Genomic DNA, 15,352 nt, shown 5'->3' on the forward strand with positions numbered 1-15,352 from the left:
AACCCCTATTAGCTTGATATAATATCAAACTTTTCTTAACAAGTGGCACATTTTAATTGACTTTTTATTTACACCTGTGGTTATCTGCCTACTAGTAATGACCACCTGGGGGTCATGATTTACCTGCTTTTATATTTGGCTCTTCACCAGCATCTCTAAGTGTGACTGTAAAACACCACATGGGCTTTAATGTACCTGACTTCCTGTCTTGACCTAGAAACCTGTGTCGAGCTTGACACAGCTTAACCTGACCTGCCTCTTCACAGTTACCATGGTTGATCATATGACTTGGATGCGATTAGAGTGAAATCACCCCTTAACACTTGCTCTCCACTTAACAAAACCTGGCTTCAGCCCAGAAAGGGGGAAAAAGAAGAAGAGATATTATAAGTTTCTGAGTCTGACACAACAGTTACACTTCAAATGTGAACAAAAATGTTATTATTATTATTATTATTATCATTATTACTAATATAACAGCATTTTTTTGCACCAGGAGTGACACATTCCCACTGTAAGAAATATATATCATATGTTTAACTCTGCATTAAAATTGTTCAAGAGAAAAAATCTTTTCAAGAATATAATATATATTTAATATATTATCGGCTGAGGATATGAAATGAATGAATGTGTTGTTTTTTTGCAGTGCAGAGAGGAGACAGTTTCGTGTGAGCTGATAGGCAAATTACTTCACCTGCAGATGACACACAACTGAAAAACCAGTTTGAGTGTTTACATGTGCACACACAACTTAATCATGGATGGGAGTCAAAAACACAAATAACATCCTGCATTTGAAAGTTATTTGGCACTGATTCATGATGTTATTATCTATATCAGAAAAGTGTGAGCAAATTGGTTACAAAGCTCTGTATGATTGTTTTATTGATTGAGTTAATTCTTAAAAAGTAAGTGCCATTGATGAAAAACCTCTCCGACAGTCCAGCTGCAATAAGTTGGATATGTATATGTATATATCAGGTGTATAAATGGATGCATGTCTATTCATGTGAGCTTGTTATCATGTATAAACATTATCTCATGACTACATATGTGTGAGTGTGAAGGTGTGAGGGTTTTCAGACGCAGGCTTTTGGAAAGGAAAAAATTCTCAGAATATCACTGAAAAACACTGGAGACGTTTTTCCGCTCCGGCTGCGGCTGACAGGATGGTGGAAAAATATTCAAGCGAACACACAAAACATGACAACAATGTGACACATCAGATGCAAAATAGAGATTTTCAAAGATACAGGACAGTGGTGCTGCATAAATGCCTCCCATCTGTGTTTTCACTCTACTGCCTTCTCTCCTTCTTTTATTTATTTATTTATTTACATTTTTACAGAGAAGAATGGAACTATGACACGACTGAAAGCGAATTGCCAGAAGTTATGATGACAGACTATAAATAAACAGTTAACATTTGAGAAAGATGGTTTTTAGCTGAGTTAAATGGGAAGCGCAATACAGCTGTCATATCTGATGATCTATGTATAGCCCCCTGTACAACCTAGACTTGTTGTTTACACTTTGTTGTTTGGTATTTGCATTTTTTCCAACCAAAATTCAAGCTATTCCTTTAAGAATAAAGCTAGAGCTAGGTGATCGTTAGCTTATCTCAGCATAAAGGCTGGAAACTGAATTTGCACCGCTCAGCCAAGAAATAGTTCAACACATAACCTAAACTAAAACCACAACATCTCATGTTCACACGTCAGCTTTTGCACATATATATAACATGTTAATTAATACACTCAGGCAGATACCTTCAGACAGAGCCTTCTCCCTGTTTTCAGTCTCTATGCTTACCTTTATGCTAACTTAAGCTAACCCTCTCCTGGCAGCTAGCTATTGACTGCACAGACATTAGAGTGGTTTCAATCTTTTCATTTAATTCTTGGCAAGAAAGTGAGTTAGCATATTTTCCAAAATCTCAAAAACTTGCCTCCATCTGCTGATGATCATGTGATGTGACTGAAAGCTCCAGAGCAGCTACTAAATGAACCGTGTGGTGAGATGATGTTTTCTCAGCTGCTGTTTCCAAGGTCCAGAATAACTAAAACAAAAACAAAGATTAATCTGTGATTCTGAGGAAACGCTGACACTGTTGTGTTGAACCTTTCTCCTACTAAAACAACAAGACATAATTTGAATCTCTATCTTGGGCGTGCACCACCTCAGACTAAATCTTCCTGTTCGTCACTACTGTAATTTTGAAAAGCTTTTCATACCGAGAGTAATAACTTTGGTCCGTTGTCAAACATTGCTGAATCTCATCATTGTTGGGCTTTAGCAGTGAAGTGTCAGTCATCAGAAAAATAAATGGACTTAGCCATAGCTGGAAAAGTATTTGCCTTTAAAACTGTCTCTAACAATATACAGGATTGATTTGTTTTAATTATTTAAACTGAATGGGAGAGTCTATGGGAGAGTAAAAGATTGTGCAGAAGCTTTTAACTGCTTTGTGAATTGTCCAGTGTCTATTCCTGTTTCATTTCCTCCTCTGCCCTGTACGTTAAAAAAAAAAAAAAAAAAAAAAAAAAAAACCCCAACAGCTTCACAGAGTGGACGCTCTTATCTTTTTCACCTATCAGGGGCAAACAGATTTTCTAACATCTCCCATTTCCTATCTGTTCACCTGAAATCAAAATAGAGCAACAGCCTCTGAGAAGAGAGCCTTCACATATCAGTGTCTCTCCTCCCAGCATGCTTCAGAAGAATTAGGTCAGGGCTTGTTGGTAGTTATCTCTTCTAACCGAGGTCTAGTGTTGAGGTAAGGGGGAAATGCGAGGGAGGGATACAAAGATAACGGGGATGAAATGATGGTTAATCTTTAGCTGTTGTGTTTCAGTGATTGGATTTGTTATAACTCACCTGTGCAATAAATTTAAAAAAAGGCACTTTGCCATGTGTGAGCTTCGTCTTTGAGCGGCCTAAAATTGGTACGACTTCCCTGTGCAAACATGCCAGATTTGATGAAAAGTTGGCTTTTAGTTTGTCAAACACAGGCTACTCAGAGAATTTGGAGTATTTTTTTTTAGCATATTACCTACAGGTTTCTCCTTCCACAAATTTCAGCTGCCAGTAATGTTGTAATGTTAAAGTGTTTAAGTCGTGGCTGGTTTATCTAGCCTGCCATAGAGAGAGAGAGAGGGGCGGGGGGTGGAGGGAGATATGGGTGACTCATAGGCTTCCCCATCACTGAAAATACAGGTTGCAGTTGGAAAAAAAAAAATACAAAGATGACAAAAGGAGGGCCCTGGCTTATAGAGTAAACGCCACTGACAGTGAAGTGGCTATTCTTGGGCTGTGTAAATAAGAGGCAAAATCACACTGTACCTACTGTAGGACACACACACACACACACACACACACACACAGTGCATGACCTATGGAGACCTCCTGCTCAACAAACAAGTGGTGTAATTATATGCCTGTGTGGCGCTGCAGGTGGAATGTGCTAGCGATAGTCAAGCCCTTGTTGTCATAAGGACTGGAAGCAGCCCCAATAGCCAACAGACATGAGCTCACCATCATTACAATGAGAGGCGTGGCTAAGCCCGTCACCACTGTGGACCCGATGTTGCCGTGGAGACAGGACACACACACACACACACACACACACGGGCTCACGAATGCACACACGCGCTCGCACACAGATTGGCTTAGAGTGACACCACTGGGAAATTAAAATGGTAGCCCAAAGCAACAGGATTTTATTGGCCAATCACAGCTTGATCTTGGATGTGTTTACCTTGCAAGTTTGTGTGCGGCAGTGAGTGTGCACGAGTGTGTTTGTTTGGAGCAGGGCCCCGTACAGGTGCGCTGCACATGCATCGCCTAATTATACTGACAATGTCAGCCAGTGTTGGAGAAATATTCACCACGCTTGTCTGGCATTCGGCATCAAGCACAGACGAGCAATTACTGGCCTATCAAATCATTTTACAGCTCTGTTCCCCCTCTCTCTGTTTGTGTGTGTGTGTGTGTGTGTGTGTGTGTGTGTGTGTGTGTATGTGTGTGTTTTAGGCTGTCAGCATTGTCAGTGTTTTCTGTCTCCAGGAAAAAATAAACATGAATTACCTGTTTCACAGCATGCAACTTAACTTATTGCTACTGGTACTTCAGTACTGAGTTAATTGTAGCCAATTAGACCAAAGCTTATTCACATCAGTCTTTGTCTTCTCTGAAATCAAAGGCTGTAAATAAAAAGACTTTCATGTCTAAAAGCAGACACATGATTGCAATGTCTTGTAGCAACCACTAATTACAGTGAAAAGCTTGAGGCGATGGAGTGGAGGCAAAAAGTGAACCATTTTATTACATTAAAATGTTTCATACAAACAATGCATACACACTAGTTTCATATTGCTTCAGACATAAGTTTCTTTTCTGTTTGAATTCCAGTTAAACAACTCTGTAACAAAATGTAAGTACAACATTTATGAAAATATAAATCTCTAAACAGGTAAGTCAGTCCTGACAATACAAAGAATACCATAGAAACATTCATTACCAGTATGCCAACTATGAGTTGCAAACATGTAAGTTATTAAAAGTCATTCAAGTTACTTAACATACAATAATACCATTTACTGGCTTCCATATGGACACATTCAAATATACTCTTAAACTGGCATTCCAATATATTTATAAGAGGACTCTTTTTTAAACTTTTTAGCAAAGATAGCACATTTTCTCTATCATAAACATAATCACGGTAGAACACTGAAACAATTTGGTAACAATATAATTACAGTACAAGCCTCAAAAACAAATGAGAAAGTCAACAAAATGAAACACAAACTATAATTTGGACTTTGGCAATTACATGATAGAATTTTTTTTTCTTCTTCAATTTAGAAACTCTTGAGTTGTAGGGAGTAAAAGTATCTTAAAGCTTGATGCTGCTACCCGGTTTTGAAATTATCCAAGGGCCATAACCTCAACAGTTCAAAACTAGTAAACATACAATAATATGGAATAGCCCTTAAAAAGTATATGTTGAAGTGTATGTGTGTGGGTTTTGTTTCAATCATGCCTGGCAGATGACTGGTCTCATCAGAGCTCAAAATTGCAGAACACAAATTCAGTTTTGGGTTATTACAGACATGCTTTTATAAAAGCTATCACGGCACCTGCAAGGTACAACCTCATAGACTCCCCGATAATTCTTTTAGATTGTCAGCAAACCAGATCTTAACAGCTTTCACTGTAATCTATGGGCTACATAGAGTAAAGGTCAAAAAGATTTACAGCTTGTAAATAAAATGTAGAAATAACTTGAAATTCTGTCATTGTGTATTACCTATGGAAATCTGCAGCAAAACTCTGCATGAAAAATCAGGTTTGTGACTGTTGAAGACGAAACATATGAGTAAGTCTAAATAAAATTTAGCAAAATTATATCAGTGGTGAGGTTACACAAATAATTAGAGAAAATCACAGCTTGTGTGAACATCTGAGTACAGATTTATTTATTGAAAGACTTTTTTTGTTTTGTTTTTTTTTGTCTTAACTGGACAGTTGATAGTGAGGAGGCAGACAGGTAACAGGCCTGGGGTATGACATGCAACAGAGTTCCCAGACCAGACTCGAACCATGGATGTTGTGGTTATGTGGCATGCAATTTCGCAATGTAGCTACCAAGGCGCTCGTTGAGTACAGATTCAAAGCAGAAGGCACATACTAATAATAAAATAAAGGGAAATTTATAGGGCAAAGTTTGGCCCTGATTTTGGTGATAAAAACAGGGCTTCAATTTGTATGTGTAACCTAAATGTGTGTTCATCTGTAATATCAGTGACACAGTTTTCTGCTTGAATCTGCATCAGATGTTCACAAAAGCAGTTTTTTTGGCGTAGTCTCACTATTGATATTATTTGTGCCCAAATTTTGACATCCTCAAAATTTTACTACAACAGTAAATCTTTCCTACACATCCACAACCACGTTTTCATTAAGTTTTTTCACAGGTTTACGAAAGGTTTTGATTTTTTTCTGAACACAAAATCTTATCGACCCTTATTTGATCCCATAGATTTCCAATTTGCCCGTCTCTGCAGTTAGTAGTTAAGATGACGACATCTTTGTATTCATACCAGGCATATATAGAGAGACGAGCATTTCAGTGAGTCAGCTGTAGCCTGCAAGTACCTGGATGGCCTTGTGTATTTTTGTAGGCAAATCCAACACCTGTTTAAGACAAATCTAGATCACTTTAAACAATTTATACAATTTTTTATATGAATAAATCTAACAACCTTCACAAACCACTCATAAAGTGCTTCCACCTACTGTCTACACCTCTAAATATATTCACACAGCCAAGTTGTTTCGGTGAAACACTGGGCTAATCACTCTTGTCCTTTTATACTGAAACATTTGAACAAACTCCACTAAACCTAAAGCAAGTACACTGGTTAAGGCGTGAATGTGTATGGTGCTATGCTACACTGTATGCTCAATAGTGGTGTTTCCCTTAAAACGAACAGCACACAAATTGATGGAACCGCAGGTAACGTCACATCAAATTCACGTAGACTGTCCCAAGAAATTTCTACAACTATCATTACAAAGAGCAATGCCATCGATCTCTCATGTTGTTGACTGGATTTCAGTACACTGATCGTTTAGATTTAACGTCAATGCAAGTATTATGTAACTGTGTGTATACTGTGTTTACAAATTCCCTGCATTTTCATAAATCTTGTAATCTGCACATAAAGAACATTTTAAATTCCAGGCACTCACTTTGATTGCATTAAGCACAACATAACATTTTTAAGGAGTTGCACAAATTGCAGCAGCCAAAAAGAGATATGTACATATGTTCATAGTTCTTCCATTTTGTACAGTACCGACTGATGTAAATACAAACATAAATATACACTTTTAAGAACAACATTATGGCTTAATGTGCACAATGTAAATAAAGATAGTGTACAATGAAAGTGGCTAAGATCACTGGAATGGCTCTGAAAATGTTTGACCGAGACATTTGAATAATAACTTTGTTCTTCAAATGCAAAAGGACACATAATGGCAAACTAATAACTCACAGAATTTACATTTTTTCTTCTTTTCAAAAACAAAGTGTTTTTCTAACAGTCTTCATGTGTAAAACAAACAGAAACTGTATCATAAGTTGGAAGTAAGTAATACATAATTTGAGTGCAGCGTTAAAACGGTCGGCCCATTAACTACCCAGAGGGCTGACATCTGCAGCTGAATCACGTGGCTGTAAACAAGAATCAACTGCAACCCCAGAGATTCTAAACTTTATCATCTATCTCCACCCTTCTGCCCTAACTCCACCTACTTTTTTGTTTGTCACCCATCACTGCAACAGTTCAGTCTTTTTTGTAGGCGTGGTTGACTCACCTTCACCAGAGTCAGAAACGTTGATGGGGCTGTCCCTGGAGAAGACCTCCGTCGACTCCCTCCAAATGCAGTCAGCGACGGTCTTAAAGGAATGGTTGCCACACTTGGGCCGCACCTTCTGCGAGGCATTGTTGACAATCTGTCGGCTGTTGGAGGTGGCTATCTTTATCTTGAGGGCAGCATCCACACGGTCCACCACTGTGTAAGTACCAATGCTTCCGTCTTCAAAGCCAATGATGATGTTGAGTGCTCTCTGGCAGAGCGACAGGAAAGTGGGAGTCTTGTAAAGAGAGCATGTGCCTATGCTCTTACCATCAGCAAGGCGCATCACTATAAGATTGGACACAACACCGGCATCGTCATCCTCATCACAGTTCCGGAAACAGACGTACACTAGATAACGGCCATCTCTAGATAATTTCTGACGCCAGATTATACCAGCAGCATGGACGAGCCTCAGCTTCCCGCTGTGAAGGTCAAGGACGTTAATATTCTCATCACCCTTGGAGACAATTCCTAGTTTCCCATTGGGTGAGATCTGGAAGTCCTCTAGATTTTTGAGGAAGTTGGTTGGCAGCTGAACTCGCCTGCAGACTGACTCATCTGCCACACTCCAGATGAAGACAGTCTCTGTGGATGTGATGAACACCACACAGTCGGGGCAGTCAGGAATGAGCTTGAAGTTGATGATGGTAATACCATCATCACAGACAAACTTCTTGGATACGCTGCCCGACCACAGGCTGACAGCGAGGAGCTTGTTTTTGGAGGTTCCCACTAGGAAAGTGTTTGCCGTGGTGATCAATGCATTTTGGAGGGTGACTAAGATGTTACACACTTTGTGCCCAGTTGCGAGCCTCCAGACTCTGGAGGCGTTCTGCTCACAGAGAGACACCACAAACTGGTCATTGTGGGTGATTAGCAGCTGTGATATTCTCTGTCCGTTGATGCGGAAGATGTTTTCTCCAGTGTTGGTTTGCCAAATGTACTGGCTGGACTTGTCATCTGAAGTCACCATGAGATCCCCTGAGGAGGTTAGCACACAGTTCTCCACTATACCCTCGTGTTTGAAGACCGTCTCAATAAAGCCAGTGCTGAAGTTCCACTTGTGGACAGCTTCTGAACCGTCCATGGTAAACACGTAATCCTCTCTGCCAGACAGCAGCAAGGTCTGGATCTTCTTGCCTGTTTTGTCGATATTAGACATGGCGGTGATGATATCAATGTCCCAGACAGACAGCACTCCACTGCTTGCAACAGAAAGCAGCAGGTTATGGTGGACTGATTTAATGAGTTTGACAATAGCCCCTGAGATCTCAATCAGGCTAGCCATGCACTGTCCACTGTCCCTCCTCCAGACAAAGATAGAAGAGGTGTTCTCCATGGAGGCCACAATGCTTTGTCCATTCTTGGAGAGAACAGCAGCAACAAAACGTTCACTACGTTTGGCTTTGAACTTCTCTACCATTTTCCATACTTTTGTATCTAGTACCTCAATACTTCTGGCTTTGCAAATGAGAATGGCGCGCTGGTCCTCTGATAACTCAATGCCCACCACTTCACTGTCATCCCCTCTACAATCATAATCCTCCATCAGCCTCGGGTTGGTGATCTCTTTGGTGTTCCACACTGACAAACTGCCTTCATTGTCAATCATCACCATTTGGTTAAGGGTGTCCAGCACAAGGATGGATTTGACGAACCCCCCAGAAAACTCAGAGGTCACAGTGGCCAACTTGTCCCCATTTCCCAAATGAAAGATGGATGCAGTGTTGAGGTACTGGCCACAGAAGGCATACATTCCATCTGGAGAGCACTGCACACAAGTCACCTCGTACCAGCAATGGAACTGGTAGAGAGGCCATCCGTAGAGTAGGTCAATGACATTGACGTCTTTACTAGCCTCAAGCCAAGCCAAAGCATGATGGGTGGACAAAGTAAAACCATTGATGAAGGCCACCCCACCAGTGACGCCACCATGCTTAGACCCTTTGATTTCGACCTCAGATAAAAGGCAGGACTTGTGATTATCATAGATAAGCAGCGTGTTTTTGGTTGTGGCCACGACCAGATACTTTTCATCAGTGGTTAGTCTGATTCCCAGCACAACGGATCTGGCTGTGTCGATCTGTCGCAATAGTTGTCTGCTCTCTACATCCCAGGTACTGACAGACCCATCTTCGAGGGCTACAAGGACTATGTTTGGAGCAAGAGTGGGCAAGATCTCCACAATCTGCATGTAGCTAGAGCACAGAGGAAGCCTCTCTGGACTGTATGTGACATCCATAGAGGAGTGGAGAGGCACTATGGAGCAGTACTTCGGACCATCTTTGTCACACTCCAGGAGTAGGTGTCTGAGCTTGGGGAGGGAGGTGACAACTGGAAGAAGCCTTTGCTGCAGTTCTGCCGACAGTGACGCTGGATTCTTCAGCACTTTTACCTTGATGCTACGCAGAGTAGTGGCCAGGAACTTCAGTTCTTTTTCTTGGGTGTAGCTGTAAGCTAAGTCAATGTCAGTTAAAGCCTTTTCAAACTGACCAATCTTGATCATTGTGTAGAGCCAGCTGAAGTTCATGATGACACCAAACATGAGGTCATCAGTGCGCCCGCTCCTGGTAAGGTGGTACACCAGCTCTGTCATCTTTCTGTGGTTGACAAAGAAAATGTCAGGCTCTAAAAGGTTGCACTGGAACACCCAAGGCTGCTCGGGAGTCTGCCTGTCATAGGAGTACTTGTCAGAAGATGTTTTTTCATGTGACTGTTGATGGTGGGGGTTTTTGTGATGAGATATGTTGAGGGAAGTGAAATGGTTGTTATCGTAAGTAAAGATCTTCTTCCTGCCACCTGACCATGCCCCCAGGAAGTACTCGGCTAGGAGGCTGTGCATTTGATGGACATCCTCCTCATTGCTGAGATACAGCTTCTGAGCAATGAGATGCAGGTGTCTGTTGGCCCAGACCATCAGGGTGACGTTGCGTACCTGACGTTCCACCAGATATCCCTCCAGCTCCTCTTTGAGCCTTGCAACCAAGTCATAAGATATCCTCAAAGGGTTTTTGAGGTAAGTTGCCACAATAACATCACCAAGCACTATGTTATCCAGGGACAAAATATCTTCTAGCTCGACCTCAGTTAGTCCAGCTTTCGCCATGGTGATGTACCCTAAGGCTCTGAAGACAAATCGTTGGCCCAACTTGTTTTCTACAGAGTAGAAGAGCTGTTCTATGCTTTCATGCACTGTGGAGCACAGGGACCTGTCATCCACATCTTTGTGAGACCTCCAGTGAACTACCTCTCTGTAGATGAGGTTGACAAACATAGGCAATGTACACTTGGCAAGTGCCTCATTGACATAGATCTGTTGGCCTGAGGTGACCTTCCTCTTCACCCCCAGCAACTGCTGCTTTAATGTTTGGCTGCAGATCTTGCGGTCCCTCTGAATTAATTCCACATAATACCCTTCATCATGGATGAGGTGTCGGAGCTTCTGCAGGATGCCATGTTTATTGGGCAACGTTGAGACTATGATGCGGACTGTCCGAGGCAGGTGTATGGGGAGCCACCACAGCTTACGAGCTTCATCGGCATCTGAGAGCTGCTCCAGGGCATCCAGAATGATGACCAAAGGCCTGTGGAATGAGGATTCCCCTAGAAGGTTGATCAGGAGCTCTCTCATCTCCTGGATCTTGTTAGGCAAAAAGTGAATCAGGCAGCGGTAGTTTATTGCAATCTGTTCACAGATGCTCTGGAGGAGGGTGCGCAGGTCTGTGGAGAGCAGGCTGGAGCCAATATAACGGACAATGACCACTGGGTCGGTTTCAGGGCCCATCTCTTTCTGCAGCCATGTGTAAGCCTGGAAAACAGCATTGAGGGTGGTTGTTAGAATAAATACAGAATATATATTTTTATGAATGAGTTCTGCAAATACTCCATATTTTATTAACAGATATGATGATTATGAAGATCTCTAAACTGTAACCCAAATCTGCAGAATGCTCACAAATTTCTACATTATAAATATTGAAAAATCTTAAAATGAACAAATCATAAATGCCACTGGGGCCACACATTTGTTTTTGTTTACTGTGGGAAAAATGTACCTTTATTCTGCTAGGTGTGGTTAAAGAAACAGCTCTACAGTGAGGGCAGACAGATCGAATTATTTGTTATTCCAACAGTATTGAGGCAGGGCTCATTAGCACAGCGCAGAGGAGATGTTTAATACATTTTTTTACCATATCTGTGCTACACCAAATTTCTAACTTTTTTTACATAGAAAAAAAGGTATAAAACAGTGATGATGATGATGTTCGATGTCCTCAAACATTCTCCAAAGTCATTAATACATATATTTCAATTCATATATGAATATTCTTATCATCGTGGGAAATATTCTATGAATGAGAACTACTCCAATTTTGAGACTTCATTGATATTATAATTTCATTCATGAATTCATTAAATGGCTCAGTTGAGATTTCGGGAGACATTAAGATGTTATTTGACACTTTTAGGGCAAGAGTGAGGATGCCTGCTCCACATTTAGCTGCAAGTACATGTGAGAGAGGTAGGGAGAAAAACAGAGAGACACAGAGTCTGTCAGTAGAGTATTTACAATTTGAAATATGATTTTTGTGACTGTATTTATAAAACTGTGAATATTAAATACTATAAAGGTTGTGCAAAAGTCATGTATAATCTTTTTGTCAGCCTGCTTTATATTAACAGATTCCTATCAATAACATCTCTTTATGAAAAAGTTGCAGTAAATAAGATTGCGACTATATTATGTTGCATGTTATATATTTTACATTGAATACAATACAACTGCAGAACAGGATGGCAAGATCACAGAGCTGCAAAGTGGCAAATGCAAAAATGTAAGTCTGTATGGCCATGCACAAGCCTAAATCCCACTATTACAATCAACCATGAATGAAAGTCTATGCAACTTTAATTAGCCTGACTTACGTACAGTAAATGCCAGCCTTTCACAGGCGCCTGAAATTCAGCAGAGTCTCTGAAGACTCGTTCCTGCGTTGGCAATATTCTCTACTGTGCCAAAGCAGCCATTGTGCTGTTAGGAACCCTTTATATATTATGCAATAATAGTCTCTTTAATAACAAGTGTAATTTATCATTTGATACTCTGTATTCTTATTCTGCAACTGTGTATGATTTGGCCTTTTTTACATCCTGAAATACCTGTTATCATCATAAAACTGTATTAAGGCCTGAGGCTCCTGGTTAACATGGTGAACTGAGATGATAAAGCTCCAAATAAAATATCTGGCTAATTCCCTTTCACGTTATCCTTTTTTTTTGCCACTTTGTTATGTCCAGCTAACTCATTAAAGTGTGTGTGTGCAGTTATACACACACAGCTACGTGTATTGTTTATACGTTTGAATCCTGGTTTTAGAGCTCATTGTGTCCCACAACTGTTTAGACATTTTGACCAGGTTTCCTTTTTCCTCAGTAGCCTGGTTAAAATTATATGTCAAACACAAGATATAATGTATGTTCAGTATGTTAACTTTTTCTACTATGTTCTTACTTGTATCCACTTTACTAACCAAACTTTCCCATTTGTTTGCTTGTCCACTAAAAAACAAACCAAAAAGTTTGACATACACCTCTGTTGCTTGACGTAACAGCAGGCAATTTCAGTCTTATTTTTAATTTAGGTTGTCATAAAAACATGCTGTATCATTCATTGCTACCTGCATGCATGCATACTATTGTTCAGTCCAACCCAGCGTGGACCTGCCACAGACACATGCTCAAAAAAAGCTCTTTAATCTGGCATCAGTATCTGGCAGCACAGATATCAACTCTTTGGAATAACCAGGTCAATATTGTTTTGATTTTGCCATCGCTATCAAAAAGGTCTTTATTTAATTAATTTAGCATGTAATTTTGTAAACTGTTGATTTGACCATCATCTTAAATCACCCAGGTTTCACCCACAGGTCATTTGTATGTGCACAAGTTATAGATATCTGGATTTGTACACTTTACTTTTTGATTAGACTTGTTCTTTGTACATTATACAACTGGCTTTCCTTTGATATAAACACTACAAACAAATAGAGGACATACCAAATCCTGTGCTACTGTAAAGAGCAGGAAATGGCTGCCATGATCAAAAGATTAATAAAGATGAATTTCTAGCTCATGAATTTACACCTACACTGATTTGTCTGTGTCGTATTCTCGCTACAAACAAACCACAGCTCTGGCCTCTCAGAGGTTAGAGATGGACCCATTGTGGTCTGCGCTCAAATGTAAAGACATAAATGCTCCATGGGTCAGATGAATCAAACCAAACAGGCTAGGCGTGAATCACACTCTGTGGGCTTTAGGTAGTCTGACTGAAATCTAATAACGTTCCTCTCTCCTTCAAAAACCAGGGCCACCTAGGTTGTTTTTACTTGTACTTTTACTTGTATTTCATACCGTATGAAGTGTGATATGGCTCATGCTGTAAGTATGAAATGGCTGGGGATTAATACATGGGATAATAAGGTTGTAAGAAATGTAACACAATCAAAGAACACTGCAATTACTGTACTAATCTTGGATCATCTGACTTAAACTGCATCTGTACGGCTGTGGAAGTAGATTAAAACAAAGACAGGGAAGAAATCTGTGGATAAAGTATTTAGTACTTATTTTCACTAAATGATGAGGTGGACAATTTCAAAACAGATAACACACAGCCCACTCACAATACGGTGTGATAAATCAGTCATCTTATCTGTGTGGGCCGTAATTGTTTAGAAATACTGTATTATTTGATGAGTCAACTGTTAATCACAATTGTGTGAATTAATCTTTTTTTTTTTTGTCATAATAGACTTTTTCTAGTTTTAATTCTGAATGGATAGAGCTGATATTTAGCTCTGTGTATTTCTCACACATTTTTTTTTAAGATTACAGAAAGCACATTTTTCTCTTCTTTATTTACAAAAACTCGCTTTCACAGTGTGGCTGTCAGCATGTTACAAGGAAGCTTTTGAAACATCCACCTGCTATTGAAAACATGAAAGAATAAAAGTTATGCCACAGAAATCAGGACAGGCGCTAAGAAAGCAGCAATGCTCCCGTGATGGAAACTAAAAAAATGCTTTGGTGTTGCACTGAAATGAAAACTATTTGTAGCAGCATCAGATGAAATGACGGACAGAGATGATGAGAATTTATCTATATCATCCATTAATGTTATAAAACATGTTGTTCCGCCTGTTTTGTTAGTGTTTTTGTACCTTGTAATATTCTATAAAACTACTATACACTGAACCTGGATGATATGAATGGCCCTTACAATAAATAAGAGTATTAATGTAACATTTCTTACAAAGGTTGAACAGGAAGGGTGGATATGTGGGCGTCTGCTGTGTGATCTTGGCTACGGTGTGATCCTAATGTAGGTGGACAACCAGATGGCACACACAAAGCCACAGAGTGAACACAGAGTATGTTCCATGTGCTCAAACATAAAGCTACATATACACACACACACACACACACACACACACACACACACACACACACACACACACACACACACACACACACACACACACACACACACACACACATGTAACCAAACCATTAAAAAACAAATATACACAGACTTTGTGGGAATCACTACAGATGTTCTCACAAATAAAAACATACACCCACACGGATAAAAGTCTATCTATATGCAGATGTGGGCACACAAACACAGACACGCACACATGCACACTGCCATGGCATCACAGGAAATTAGAGACATGTGCACGGCGATGGACTGTCTCTTGGCGGACACGCAGATGGTCAAACAAGCGTTTGATGGGAAGAGATGAACAGTTGCACGCCCCCTCATACTCTGTTGTACAAAGACGGACACATGCTCAGATCAGACGGACAGACGAGCGCAGGCGTGAAGTCGGCCACAGTGAGAGAGAAACAGGGG

General features: G+C 40.2%; 1 protein-coding gene across 1 annotated transcript in view; it reads right to left on the reverse strand.

The window, feature by feature from the left end:
* Positions 1–7,345: 7,345 nt before the first annotated feature.
* nwd2 (NACHT and WD repeat domain containing 2) overlaps positions 7,346–15,352 on the reverse strand; it is a 43,419-nt gene continuing 35,412 nt past the window's right edge. Inside the window, exon 8 of the mRNA XM_022760793.1 lies at positions 7,346–11,242. Coding sequence (XP_022616514.1) covers positions 7,346–11,242 — 3,897 coding nt within the window. The remainder of the gene's footprint in view (positions 11,243–15,352) is intronic.

Source organism: Seriola dumerili, unplaced genomic scaffold (assembly GCF_002260705.1).
Source record: "Seriola dumerili isolate Sdu_G_001 unplaced genomic scaffold, Sdu_1.0 BDQW01000362.1, whole genome shotgun sequence".
NCBI classification, from domain to species: Eukaryota; Metazoa; Chordata; class Actinopteri; order Carangiformes; family Carangidae; genus Seriola; species Seriola dumerili.